At 46.7% G+C, this 14,995-nt stretch overlaps 1 protein-coding gene across 1 annotated transcript; it reads right to left on the reverse strand.

Moving 5' to 3' along the window:
- Positions 1-7,100: 7,100 nt before the first annotated feature.
- On the reverse strand, positions 7,101-12,875 carry NKX2-5 (NK2 homeobox 5). The gene is made up of 2 exons (XM_034408742.3): positions 12,553-12,875; positions 7,101-8,589 (listed from the first exon to the last, which is right to left on the reverse strand). The coding sequence occupies exons 1-2, from the start codon at positions 12,836-12,838 to the stop codon at positions 7,964-7,966; spliced, it is 912 nt and encodes a 303-aa protein (XP_034264633.2). The 5' UTR covers positions 12,839-12,875; the 3' UTR covers positions 7,101-7,963.
- Positions 12,876-14,995: the final 2,120 nt, after the last annotated feature.

Below are 14,995 nucleotides of genomic sequence, written 5' to 3' on the forward strand. Positions count from 1 at the left end.
GAAATGAGTGTTATATATGACATGAATAAATTAAAACCTTTGGGAAATCTAGTTCCTGATGTTGCTGTGCAGGAAGAAAAACAATCCAAATGTACAATGACAGAATTACAGTGGGAATATGGAATATATGAAGCCCAAATGTGGAATAAATCAACGGTTCAAGTGAAAGATGAAATAGTTGACTATACATTGATATCATAGTCATCAGTGAATTGGAGTGGACTGGAATTGGACACTTTCAGTTAGAAGATATATCACTATTTACTACCCATGAAAAACAAAAAATAGAACCATATTGCTTTTGTATTCAGGAAGGATATAGTAAATACAGTACTTGGGTATACTGCAGTCAAAGACCAAATATTAGCAATTAGACTGGAGGACAACCCTGAATTATCATAGTAATCCAACTTTATGCTCCAACCATCATTTGGCCATTTAAAGCCTCTTATGTTTAAGAGGAAATTTTATCAGAATAGAGTGGAAAGGACATTGGAGGTCTTCTAGTCCAACCTGCTGTTCAACCAGGAGACCCTGATACCATTTCAGACAAGTGGCTGTTCAGCCTCTTCTTAAAAACTTCCAGTGATAAAGCAACCACAACTTCTGAAGGCAACCTTTTTTCACTGGTTAATTGTTCTCACTGGTAGGAATAAATAAAAATATCAAATATTTTTAAATATAAATATTTTTATGGTCAACTACAATATGAAGGTAATAGGGATGCAGTGGCTCAGTGGCTAAGATGCTGAGCCTGTCAATCGAAAGGTCGGCAGTTCAGCGGTTCGAATCCCTAGTGTCGTGTAATGGGGTGAGCTCCTGTTACTTGTCCCAGCTTCTGCCAACCTAGCAGTTCGAAAGCACGTAAAAAATGCAAGTAGAAAAATAGAGACCACCTTTGGTGGGAAGGTAACGGTGTTCCGTGCACCTTTGGCATTTAGTCATGCTGGCCACATGACCACGGAGATGTCTTCGGACAGCACTGGCTCTTGGGCTTTGAAACGGAGATGAGCACCACCCTCTAGAGTCAGGAACGACTAGCACATGTGTGAGGGGAACCTTTACCTTTACAATATGAAATAAATAGAGCATACAAGTAAAAATCATGAATGCCAAAGCTGGAAACAGCAAAGAGGAAAATGTAGTTGGACTTTACAGCCTAGAAAACAGAATTGGAGAATGACTTATCAGTTTCTGCTTATGTAATGAATTCTTCATTGTTAAAACATTCTTCAAACAACCAGAATGTTGCCTGTATACATGGACAACACCAGATGGAACACACAGAAGTCAAATAGACTATATTACTGGTACAAGAAAGTGAAAGAGCTCAACTTTAATGATAAGGTTGTGACCAGGAGCCAATTATGACAGAAATCACAAATTGCTTGTGTGTAAGTTTGAAGCCAAGCTAAAGTGGAAGAAGAAATCCAGTTAGTTTCCATGATATGTTCTTAATATAAAACCACAATTTTCAAGGCAAGCATCAGGAATTACTTTGAAGTTCTGAATCTCATTGGCAGGAAACCATAGAAACTGTGGAATAAAATCAAAGAATTTGTTAGGAAATAATGTTGAAAAGATCGACAATGAGAAGAAAACAAACTGGAGGTCGTGAAATGGTAGAAATTGCTGGGGGAAAAAGCCAAACCCAGGACACAAATGTAACCAGGAACTTCAGTGAGCTGTTAGAAGAGATAAGAAACAGTATTACAACAATATCTATAAGACACAAAAAATGGAAACAGACCTAAAAAAACAAAATAAAAAAGTCTTTCAAAAGATCTTCAAAGAAGATCAAACTGAGCTAGAAAAACTGTTTTAAAATTCTGTACAGTAGGGATGTCAAAACCAAAATATTTTAGCCTATAATCCATATTTATAAGAACATCTAGTGTTCAAGGATAAAGCAGCCCAATCATTGCCAAGTCAGAAGCTTCAGGAATTGATAGAATATTACAGAGATATGGCAAGCAATAAAAGATGGATCAGTAAAGTTCTAATCAAATTAAGTCAGAAAATGTGGTAAATGACACAATGGCCAACAAATCAGAGCTCAGTTTATAGAAAGAGAACCAAAAAGGTTTGATAGAATCTGCAAATTATTGCACCATATCGTTAATTTCAAATGCTAGCAAAACTATACTTGGGATCATCCCTCACAGATTAGAGCCCTTGATGGAATGGGAGATGCCAGATGTTCAAGCTGATTTACAAAAGGGCTGGTGAATGGGAAATATTATTGCTGATGCACTCTAAATAATCAAAAAGGCCAATGACACACAAAAAAAGAAGTCATTGTGTGATTCTTTGATCATAGCAAAGACCCTCAGTTTGGTTCATATGTAAAACCTATATACAGGAGGAGGAGACCACAGTCCAGATAGACCAGCCCCCAGATTAGCAAAGGAGTGAGATAAGGCTGTATACTATCCCCTTATTTAGTCAACCTATGTGTTGAATATATTTTGAGTGTGGCTGAATTGAAAGACAAACATGATTTTAAAATTGAAAGAAGAAACAACGTGTTATGCTGATCTCACTGCTCTGATATATAAAAAATGATTTGCAAGCTCTAGTAATGAAGGTAAAGGGACTAAATTAAGTATAAAGATCAGAGTATGTAATTATAACAGATACCAAATCCAATGATAACAGACGGTGGAAATCCATCTCAGAACTGACAATGAAGATACAGTACCGAAGTTGTGGATAGCTTCTGCTTTTAAAATCAGCTATCAAGAGTAAATCATCTACTATCATGAAATACGCCACAGACTAACACTTGGTAGAGTCACGTCTTGGCAAAAGTACCCAGTACTGTGACATATTTATACCTAATAAGAATTGTGCAGGCAATTATTTTCCCTGGGACACAGAATGGGAGTGAAAGATGGAGTATGAAAAAGCAGGGTAGGAACAGTATTGGTGCTTTTGAACTTGAGTATCAGAGAACATTCTTGAGAATACCAAGGACAGTCAGGAAAACAAATCATAGAACAAATCAATCTAGAGCAGGGGTCTCCAGCAAAGCTGGCTGAGGAACTCTGGGAGTTGAAGTCCACAAGTCTTAAAGTTGCTAAGGTTGGAGACCCCTGATCCAGAATTCTTACTTGAGATACAAAGGACCAGGCTCCAATTACCATATTTTGCATGAAACAAACAGGAAACTGTATTCAGTGGCAAGTTTCTTCCTCCTTTACAGATGAATTCATAGAGAAGATCTCAATGGCTACTCCATCTATATTATTTTCCCATAGTTATGACTGTCTGCCTTTCAGTTGCAGATGTTGGGGCATCCCAAATGAAAATAAGAATCCACAGTTAGGCAGAAAGCCATTTGATCAGTTGTAGACCAGCTATTTTCACTATTTTTTTAACCGGGCCATAGGAATTTGACTCTCTTGAAAAATAATTGTGTAGCCTTCGGTAGCCATCTCTTCTCAGTGACTGAGATTCTAGGCTATTACTTCATTCTGAGGTCCTGTATTCCATTCCAGATATGCTGTCTGAATAAGTAGGATCTTTTGCCTGCTCCAAATTTATCTTCAAAAGATTGTGCCAGTTTGGAGTGAAGATAACTTTACCCACTTTCTTCATACCAGGGCTGATTTAATTCACTTCTTCTACTATCTTATCTTTCCTTCCTTCCTTTTTTTAAAGAAAATATCACTTTAATATAAGGAAGAACAGGGAGGTGCCTATTTGGGGCAAATTGCTTATTTGGGCAAATTTCCCAAAACTGAAAACAACAACTTGTTTTGGAGCCTCAATCTAATAAAACTTGCTAGAATGGTGGGGGTCGGGAAGAGGGAGCGGTGGGAGAGAGAAAAATCTGGATGGAAGTCCTGAGCTTGGGGTTGCTGATGATCAAATCCCCTTCTCAAATGTCAGGGATGGGAACCAAAGAGCACACCAACAACAAACAGAACAATCCGAGGCAGTCAAAACATCCTGGGGGGCTCCGAGGCGCATTGTGTCGGCTCTTCAGAGTGCCATTAGGAGGACAGGGGAGCCTGCTCGCTATCGAACCCATCAGTAAACAAGGATGGAGACACGCAGCCAAGACGGAGTTGGATGGGAATCGGGAGGGAGGGCTGCCCTCCAAGGGAGACCCTCCACTGGACTGTAGCGATTTCCCCTTTGCTATTGCTCAATTAGTCCACCCAAATATCCCCTATCCCACCCGCCCCCCCCCACCTCCCCAAAAAACCACATGGTGTCCTCCAAGTACAGGTAGTCCTTGACTTCATTTAGTGACTGTTCAAAGTTACAAATTCACTGAAAAAAAGTAAATTATGACCATTTTTCACACTTACAACTTATGTAGCATCTCCCAGGATCATGTGATCAAAATTCAGATGCTTGGCAACTGTTTCATATTTACGACTGTTGCTGTGTCCCAAGATCATGTGATCCCCTTTTGCGACCTTCTGACAAGCAAAGTCAATGGGGAAGCCAGATTCACTTAACAACCAGGTTACTAACTTTTCAACTGTGGTGATTCCAGGGGTGAAATCCAGCAGGTTCTGACAGGTTCTGGAGAACCGGTAGAAGAAATTTTTAGTAGTTCGGAGAACCGGCAAATACCACCTCTGGCTGGCCCCAGAGTGGGGTGGGAATGGTGATTTTGCAATATCCTTCCCTGGAGTAGGGTAGGAATGGAGATTTTGCAGTTTCCTTCCCCTGCCATGTCCACCAAGCCATGTCCACCAAGCCACACCATGCCCACCAAGCCAAGCCACCGGTAGTAAAAAAAATTGGATTTCACCAATGGGTGATTCATTTAACAACTTTGGCAAGAACGGTCGTAAAGGGGGGCAAACCTCACTTAAATGTCTCACTTAACAACAGAAATGGGGGGGTTGTTCTATTGTGAACTCGAGGACTACCTGTATATGGAAGACCGCTCCTACCATAGCCTCTTTCGACTGTTCCTGGAGCTATTCTCTGAAAAAGAAAGCCACCAACCATCTCCCATCGCCGTCTCGCCTGCTGCAGCCGCCTCCTGAAGCCAAGGCCGGACGGGACAGGAGATAGTGGGAGGGCTCGCCCGCACAACTGTTGGGAGGTTGTCCCATTCCTCTCGTGGATTCCTATTTCGAGAGAACTTTCCGGTGGCCGGTGGCACCGCTGCGTTGCAAGCGAGCCGGAGCTTCGGACGTGAATTTAAGGCGCAGCGCTTCCCAGGACTTCGTAGATCGGTCCTGCTCGGGGGTGGGGACAGCGCCTGCCTGCGGTGACCGCCATTGCCTTGTACTCTCCGTGGAGGTTATTTTTCAGACGACGGTCATCCTCTTTCGTTGGAAAGATTAAAAGCGCTTGACAAACTCCGTTCGCCTTTTCCCCCAGGGTACCGTTGTGCCGAAGGTCCTCGAAGCCGGTGGGACTGTCTCCCGCGGGAACTCTGGAGTCGTAGGGTCTAAGCTGCCAATCTTGGTTTTTGGCTGTTCATGTTGCAATGCTTGCTTGGTATTCTAAGGAAAGGGGTTGCCCACGTCAATCTCGGGCAGCCAGTAGGAGCCTTAAAGAAGCCGATTGATCGCCAGTTCCGCTTCCTCAGAATATTATACAAATTTCACTAAAGTCAGTGCCCTCCAAGACTTACCTGTCCTATCATCCACTTCCCCAGTGGCCGTATTCATCGGGAAGCATGGAAACTAATTCAATACCTCTCGAAGGCAGCTGTTTAAGAATCACGATAAGCCATAAAGATACTCCTGGAGGGTGAAAGCAACTTGACAGGGGACAGCAGTTGGCCAGGTTTTCTGCTGTCAGGAATCAAACACAACCAGATCTGGCTAGAACTTGGATGAAACGCCACCAGGAAATCTCAGGGCTATATGACAATTCCCGGAAGGCGAGCGTGATTACAAGAAGTTTGACTTTATTGTCTTGTTCTTAAAAAAATGAAGAGGGGCGGAGCAATCAGTTTCTTTCGATTGTCGGATAATAAGAGAGACCCGAGAGAAACATCTGTGGGGGAATGACTTGCCTTTAATTACAAGACACAGCATCCTTCACGGTCAGGCGGCCGCTCCCTGGCCAGCTTCTAGGTCAGTTGGCCTTGGTACTCCAGCTCCTAGAATGCTCAGGGAACACGATTGGGTTAATTGGAAATGCTGCGATTGGAGCAAAAGGCTCGAGTCTTTTGGACGGGTCCTGATTTGCAAAGACCGCCTCGAAACAGCGTCATTGCCTGTTGTCCCTCCTCAGGCAGAGTCTGATCTTCTGGGTGGGTTATTTATTAAATTTATGTGCCGCCCATCGTGTCCAGAGAAGACTCTGGGTGGCTTACAAACATTAAAACTACTACACATTAAAATGGGTTAGTAGCCCAAAGAGTAGATCATGTCTGAATAGTGTTATCCGAGTTATTTCATCACTAATGATCTAGGTATCATGATTGGCGCTCTAACAATGGGAGGGAGGATTGTAGTGTCAGGCGGCCCTATAGACTTTGGGTGAGGTCCCTCAAAATGTACCAGTTGGGGATATTGTTTCACCTTTGATGGCTCCGCATATTAAGGTGATTAGGTGCTGGTTGCATTAAACTAGCGGTTGGTTAATCTGAACCAACCTGAATAATTTTCGAGAAAAAGTGCATCGGACTCCATTCCCCATTCCTATATAGGACCAAAAGCCCTTTTGTGTACAGCCCTTTCGAGCAGAGGGCTATCGACTATGCAAATAGGTCTCTTTGCATACTGATATTTAGGGCCTGCTTCTAAATTAATGGAGTTAATGCTTTTATGCCTGTGATTTCATATAGAGGACACGGCCACCCGCGCGGGTTAAGCCTCTGGGCTACTGTGGTTTTGACTCTATTTCATTGCAAATTCTTTGGAAATTCCAACAGCGGGAGGCCTTGCGGATCTATCTATCTGCAGTAAGCAAAAGGAGTAATTACATCCCAAGAAATTCAGTGGGACTTTACAGGCGTTGCGAGTTACAAGAAGCCACGGCGGGATATTTGAGAATCGTCCCTTCATCGCGGCATCTCCCGAAGTGGGGTTGGGGAGGCTTTTCCCACTTTCATTCCAAACTAAAAGCAAACTGATTTGCAAATGAGCGCAAGGAAACACATAAAGCAGCCCAAATTCAAGCCACTCTTTTTAATGACAAGACATCAGTTCTTTTTTGTTGGGGTACAGAAACCAACACCCCCTCCCCCATTCCGAAAGAAGTCACCTATACCAACGCCACGGCCGGGCAGTGCATTTCATACTCTCAGCAAACCGATTTAGTGCAGAATTCTACGGGGATCACAACAGCCTGCGCCTTCTCCTGGGGTGGGCCGGACGGTGGTGCGCAGACCCTCTGCCTCGCATCGCATGGGAAAGCAAGTAGGGCGGCCTTTCAAAGAAAACTAACCAACCAGGAATCGTTCCCGCAAGGCAAAAGCCTACTTGGCAAGCCGGGCTTTTTGAAGAAACGGTGAAAAGAAGTGAGGTGCGCCCGTGTTCTCTGCTGGTATGGAAAAGAAAAGGAAGTCGATTCGATAAAGGTCCTTCGCGGTTTATAGGCAGATTTAGCTGTGTTATTTTTAAAAGTGGGAAAGAGGTGCGGATTGGTAAAAGAAACTCTTTCCCCGTTAACGCCAAGCGCTCTGCGACTTCGGGAGTCTTTGTAGACGTAACTTCGAAGCGGGAGCGAAGGGACACAGGTCCGGCCACCTCCTGTCTTTGGACCGAGGTGCGATCTACCCAGAACACGGGCCTCCATGAGGCTTCGGTCCTACGGAAATCCGAAGTGGCCTGTCGAAAGCTGATGCAGTAGTCGGCGGCCTCAGTTCCGCGTACACTCTCCCCTCCGTGTCCAAGACCTGGAGAACCTCCTCGGCCCCACCTAGCGCTCTCTCTCTCGGCTTCTGATGTCCGGGACAATAGTGCAGGCCGCTTCTCCGAAGGAGGCTCCGGACTGCATCCAAGTCTGCTCCCGGAAGGCCTCTGGCCCTCTGACCCTACCAGGCTCGGATGCCATGCAACGCGGAAAGGCCGCCGTTCCCTTGCGGGATGGACGTCTGCACCGGGTTCAAGTCCCCCACGCTGAAGTTCATGAAGTTGCCGGCGGCGGCCGAAGGCTGGACGCTCTGCACGGCCGGATAGCTGCAACTGTAGCTGGCGTTGCAGGCCCCGGTGCCTCCGCCGCCGCCGCCGTAGCTGCCGTAGGCCGGGTAGGCGTTGTAGCTGTAGGGGTTGAGGCTGACGTTGTAGGGAGAGCTGTAAGGGGACGAGTCGCCCAGGCAGGGCTTCCCGTCGCGAACCAGGACCGGCACGGCTATCCGGCGAGGCGGCGGGATGCTGCCCACCAGCTCCAGGCTCTGATCCTGCCTTTGCCTCTTGCACTTGTAGCGGCGGTTCTGGAACCAGATCTTCACCTGGGTGGAGGTGAGCTTCAGCACGTTGGCCAAGTGGTCCCTCTCTGGGGCCGAGAGGTATTTCTGCTGCTTGAAGCGGCGCTCCAGCTCGTAGACTTGCGCTTGCGAGAAAAGCACGCGGGGTTTCCGCCTCTTCCTCTGCCGGGGCCGCTCCGCCTCTTCGGCGTCCCGCTTGTCCTGCTCCAGCGATTTCGAGAGGACGCAGAGCTCTGCGGGGAGGCAAAAACAGAGAAACCGAACCGGCGATCAGAGGGGTGGAGGCGAGAGCAGCTTTAGGAAGCAACATTCGCCCGCCCGCGGCCGCTTTTGTCCCCTGCCGGGCCCGGTGAGGCTTCCCTTTCCTTCGCTTTGGTTTGATGGTATTTAGCGCTCTCTGCATGAATGATAACCGGCACTAAGAGTCCCTAATCTTACATCTCAGGCTGGCCGTGGCCGCCACCCATCACTGAGCATTCCTAGTCTAACCTTCTGACGATTTCTCGGTTTGTTTTGAACGCTTTTGTTCTCTTCTGTCTCCCCTGAGCTGTCGAAACTAGGGATGTTTAAAAGTATACATTATTCCAGTACAACTCCAAAATAAATTGCATACATTCCTCCCCTAAGATTGCAGATCCAAGGACAATTATAAGTCAATAAAGATAGCCTGATTTGAGTCGATAGTATTCATTAAAACAGAAATGAGAACCCCCCCTCCCCACACACACATAGGCGTCCCTTAGATGTGTTTTGGAGCCAATTCAATTAACACAGAAATATTGAGACATGTATGCCTGGAAAGTACCAACATCCTTAGAAGTTCAATAGAAGTTGCACTATGTAATCCTACCGATAAGAAGTCTATTTAATATGAGAGCCACAGATCAAACAAAGTAAGGGAGTAAATGAAGTGAGAGATAATTTCTAACTTCCCCAGCTGAAGAAAATTGAGAGGTTCAAGTGCTTAACTTTGGCTGATTTGCTCCCACAGAAACTGGCCTGTGTGGGTCAGGAAAATAACCCTTCAATCTATAAAAATTCTGGAAACAATCTCTATGGAAATCCCTAGGATTTATTCCACCAAATAAAAATGATTTGGGCAAAAATAAGGAAGAAAAGGGATTTCTCCAATCTAATTTCCAAGCAAGGCCGAGAACTGAAATATTTGTAATTCCTTCCAGACCATAGATGCCTAAAGTTATTTTCAACTACAACCATTAGTTGTTACTGTGATTATAAGAAGCCTTATCAAATTCAACCAGCTCCATTAAATAATTCAGTTAATAAAAAAGACCAGGATTCTATTTCCCTATTATTATTTATACTTGAAAGATACTTTTGCTGCATGCTGTGTGTATCCAGCCAATTGTAGCTAACAAACAATTATCTAAAATTAAACAATCCAACTCACTCTGTCCAATATGTGAATTGAATTTAGGCATGGATTTTAGTTTGCATACTCCCAGAAACAAACTGAAATTAGCAGAACTTTTTTTCACTTCAGATACAAATGAAATGAAATTACAGATAATGGGAAAAAATAGAAGGACCTTTCAACCTCCAGTCTTGTGAACATTTACTTGAAAGTAAAATGGTTTGAAATCAATGCAAAAGAAGGACTACTAAATATTAAACTCATTTTTAATTGCATATAGGCCCATCGTGGTTCTTTTTCTGTTTTGTTAATTTCTGTAGTTTAAAGTATATGCATAATGGGACCCACATAGGGTTTGTTTGTTTTTTTGCTGAAGCCTAGGGTTTATACCAGGATGAATATACAAAGTCAAGATGCTGGGTGTTTTCCAGAAGCAAAGTCACACCATTAATTTCTGAGAAGTGAGAGGAGAATGAAGGAATTAAGGATTTCCTTCCTTCCAACCAAGAGATAGGTCACCTGAACAGGGATATTCCTTGCACCAGCTATCAGCTCAATGGGTGCTATTTCAGTACAGACTGCAAGTAAATCAGTAAAGAGAAAGTTGGTAACTACTTTAAACTGGAAATAGAGGACTGAGGACCCTGAATGCCATGTAGTCTTTTTTTTCTATTGTACTCCATGGTAGAGGAGATTGCTAATTAAAAAGTTCATAGACAATTCAGTTGATTTTGCTTAAGGGTCACTGAAAAGGGGCATTCTAGCCAGGTGTTTGGAGCCAGCACTGAAAGACACGGACCAGCTCTAATTCCTCATGAACAAATTATCTCCTGCCAACAGAACAAGGTAAATGCTCTGATGGTTGAATATTCTCACTTTGGAAAGGTTAAACACCCTGAAATATCCAATGGGAAAGATCCTTGATTCATTTCCCAATAGAGATTAAATCAACATCTCTAGTGATTTTGGGAGGTTGATCCCCACTGCCATACATTCCATTGGAATACTACTGGTCTCTCCCCACCTTACCTGGAAAGAGGTTGGGATCCTCTCCAAGTGAGTGTGTAGAAGATGGCAGTTTAAGGGATCAAAAAATGGGATCCAAGTTCAGCTTGACTCCAATAACCTTGGGAGCAAGATTAATGCCAGAAAAGAATTGCTCCAAAAGAACTTTGAACATTTGTATTCTCCTGGCTTGATGACCTCAAAATTTCACTCCATCTCAGGTGGAGATACTTAGCATATTCGCCCAGGAATCTGTTCCAGGAAAATTCAGTTCATGAGAATTATTTTTTTCTTTCTTGTATTTATTGTAGCAGTTCGGAGAGAAAATCTGTCTCCGAAGTCTCAAGATGTCTTTAGAGGCCAGAGAACAAAGTGAGAACCATGATCAAAGCAAGGCAGTGTTACAATTCGCAAACCCATTCCTGTGTATTCAGAAGCAAACCCCATTGAGATCAGTGGGACTTTCCGCAGGTTAGAAAATAGAACTTATTCTCAAGAGGATGCAAATTTAAGACATTTTCAGCCATGAGTGAATCCAAAGAATTCAATAGATTTGCTTCTCAGTAGAAATAACCAGTTTCATACTACAAATGTTTTGATGGATCTATTGTGAACCCTGAGTATACTATATATCCTACTCTGGAAGGAGAGCTTAGCAGTAAACACTTAGTAACAATAACATCATAACTAAACTCAGCTGTTTAAATAGGTTAATGCTTAATAAAAACAAAAACTAGCTTTCTTTGAATTTTGAAGAATGAAAAATGATAGTGTTGCTTAAAGTATTCATATTAGCCCTTGAACTATTTGGGGGGCTTAGCTAAAATGAGATGAAGGAATTTGGAGGTGGTGAGGTGTCCCTGTAGTTTCTAAATACTTGGGCATTGCCTACACATCTTTGAATGTCAGTCCCATTGTAGCTGAGTAGATGCTGTAGTTGTAGGATCAGAATTTTTGAACAAGGACTCAGGAAGGACTCAATAAGGTAATTTAAGGGAAGACATTTTGTCTCCAATATATTCTGACTTCAAGGGAATGAAAGACTAATTTATTCTTGGATAATTAACCTTTAAAATGGGAAAAGGAGTTTATCTAAGATCCACTGGGATTAAGATAATGTCAGAAGAGAATTTTTTTTTCTGTCTAAAATTTTCTTGGGCAGCCATTCCAAATTCTGGATAATCTTCCTTTCATATAAATATGGTAAGATTGAACTACTCTTAAGGGCTGTTGTAAGGACTGCACTAAAGGAGGGAGATGAAAGCCATTTTCAAGAGCTATGGTAGTATTAGTTGTTCTAATTAAGTATATTTTTTCCCGCATCAGCGGTATTAATCTTACACAGTGTACTTAGATTGTCACCAATTACTAGTCACAAAAAACAGCAAGTCACCTACATAGGAGTCTAAGGATATTGATATGGGGGGGGGAGGGGTGAGACGTTGCCATGACCACCCCCCCCTAAACAAGCTATACAAGACCGAACACAATCGAAGGCGTCTTCTTCAATGCTCCACTTAAAATCCCCCCCCCCAGCCACCAGAAGTCGACCGCCATCCACGTAGGGTTACTGTTCCCTCCTAACCTTCCTATATAGTCTCTCTTCGTCCGGAGCGGCAACACTGGATGGCCCAGCAAGGCAGAGGCGGGTTCAGGGCTCCCATTCACTTGCTTGCCTGGCCCGCAGACACCACCCCGGACGTGCCCTCCTCGGAAGAGCCGTTCTTCCCCAGGGATCCGCCTTGGCAGAGGTTGCTTCGGCCCCGCAACACGGGCGGAGGACCCGCGCTGACCTTCCCCCCCCCCCCGCGGTTACCTTTTTTGCTCTCTTTCGGCTCCTTGCTCGGTTCGATCTCCACGTAGTTCTTGGCGAAGAAAGGGCCGGGAAAAGTGCTGCCGCTGCCTTTGGCCAGGCCGGCCGGGGCCTCGGCGAGAGGGGCGTCCTCTGCCGGGTAGGACTCTTGCTTGAAGGTGGCCAGCATGCAGGAGGAGGGCGAGCCCAAGGCCGAGAGCTCCAGGGACGCCAGGCCGCTGGGATGCTGCTCCAGACTCAAGATATCCTTGACCGAGAAAGGCGTGCTGGTCACAGGGCTCGGGAACATGGTGGGCGCTGCAGCGGAGCTGCGGCCGGTGCCCCCCGCGAGCGCCGGCTTCCGAAGGGCGCCGCGCCGGCCAAGCGCCCAGCCTTGGCTTGTGGTCTGGAGGCAGGTAGGGAGGCGGGACCCCGAGGAGGAGGAGGGACCCTGCCCTTGGGGAGCCTTCTCATTGGTCCTCCCGGACGCCACGGCCGGCGAGGGGCAGCTTGCCCGACCCACCTAATATAGGCATGGAGGTCCACGAAGCGCCGCCGAAGGAAAAAGGCAGGAGCGCCCGCTTTGGCCGCGTCTCCTGTCGGCGGAGAGGCCTCTTGTGTACTAAAACTCTGCGTTCCGCCATCCATCACGCCGTCAGGCCAGATAAACACGCCGCGAGCAAAGCCTCAGGCGAAGGCGCTGGCCTGAATGTCAAAGAGAGCTGGGAGCGGAGGCAAGCAGAGGCTGCCTCTTTTTTCCCTCACGGCCCCCGATCGGGGAATCCGGCGGGTGTGGGGTGCGGGGACTGGCTGGAGCCTCAATGACCAGCTCCTCTCACTCTCACCCCCGCCCCGAAGCAGCCTCCGGAGACGGCCCGCACTGCCCCGCTGGCTTTGCCGCCTTTTCTTCCTCCGCGGAAGAGCGGGGCAGAAAGCCGGCCGGCCCACTCCCTGAGGCGACTCAGGTTCCCCTGGGTAAGAGAGGAAGGCTTTGGAAAGGCTGCCTTTTCCTTTACGTTCATCATCCACATGGCAATCCGTTCCTTTATATCTTTTATTTTTTTTAAAAAAATATTTGTATTTAGCCTTCTCGAACGGCCGAATGGGAAGGCGCGGTGCGAATTCTGCGCACGAGCCGCGGGAATACAGACCCTCGCAACCCTCCAAGGCTCACAGCGCTTGCTCGCTCGGGGCGCGCTACTTCTTTACCGGCGCGTAACAACTTCTAAGCCCTTCAGGAAGCCTTAGGCCAGACTCCTCTTAGCTGGAGCCATCCGGCTAGCCCGGGGTCAGGGCTGATGACCTTACCCGGCCTGGCCGCCGCATTGTGAAGCATTGTGTCCCCCCCACCCCCACCCCCACGGCGTCTTCCCCGCCGCCCTTTCTCGAAGACACCCTGTGGCTTACCGAAAGAGACGCAAACTAAATCTCTGAGAGGGGAGAGCAGCTGCCGTATTGGAGGCGCTGGGCTTTTGACAGAAAAATTGGCCCCGCTGAACTTGGACACTCGTCGAGGAGCCCAGCACTAGGCCTGCAGCCCCCCCCCGCTGCCCCGCTTCAGTCCGGCTCTGGCTGAAGTCGGGCTTTTGCTGGAAGGAAAGCAGGGCCATGAAAAAAACACTCGCCTCCCTAGCCCGCAGTCCGGACTGAACCAACGGAGAGAAGGGAGAGGGACCGGCGCCATCCAGGGGAAGGCCGGTCTTCGTTTACCTCTTTAACTCGGAAAGGCCTGATAAAAGCAGGGCCGGCCAGCGGTGGAGGAGCGCTGCTTGCTCCCGGTCTTTCTAGCGGAGGGAAAACGGGGGACAGGAGCAGACTCCATCCGGACCCGTCGAGGGTCAGCGCGGGCTCAGCATTCGGGTGGGATGGGGGAGATTTTCGCTCAAAGTTCCCTCAAGAGCCTCTTGCCCAGGTGGAAAGAGCTTGCTTTCTTTTCAAGGGTCTCTCTCTCGCTCGCCCTCAGAGGGATCAATAACTCGTGCCCCCCGCTAGACCCCTTTCCACCGGGCGCCTGCTTCTTTTGGGAGGGAAGACCCAGGAATTGCCCAGCGCGCGGGGAGGGGGCGGGGGGCTGGAGGGGGACCGGGAAGCTGTTCTTTTCGGCACAGCTAAAGCGGCCGGAGGGGCAGCGACCCGGGGTGAGGCAGCTCTCATACTCTCTTCCTGGCATCTTTCGACTTCGCAGTCACCCCGGAACCTTCAGCCGCCGCCAACATTGCACATTTCGGGATTATCCTCTTTGAACGAGGTGGAGGACCACCGGTGCCTTCGGTTGGAAGCAAATGCCTTCGGGTTTACTGAGTCAGAACCTTATATGTACACCATGATTTCGAAGTAAATCACACATTTTCTATTTCAACAAATATAATGGAAGCATAAAATAACAATCTCTCTCTCTCTCTCTCTCTCTCTCTCTCTCTCTCTCTCTCTCTCTCTCTCTCTCTCTCTCTCTCTCCCCCTCCAACCC

The sequence above is a fragment of the Pantherophis guttatus genome, chromosome 2, assembly GCF_059756535.1.
Source record: "Pantherophis guttatus breed Tessera chromosome 2, ASM5975653v1, whole genome shotgun sequence".
Taxonomy (NCBI): Eukaryota; Metazoa; Chordata; class Lepidosauria; order Squamata; family Colubridae; genus Pantherophis; species Pantherophis guttatus.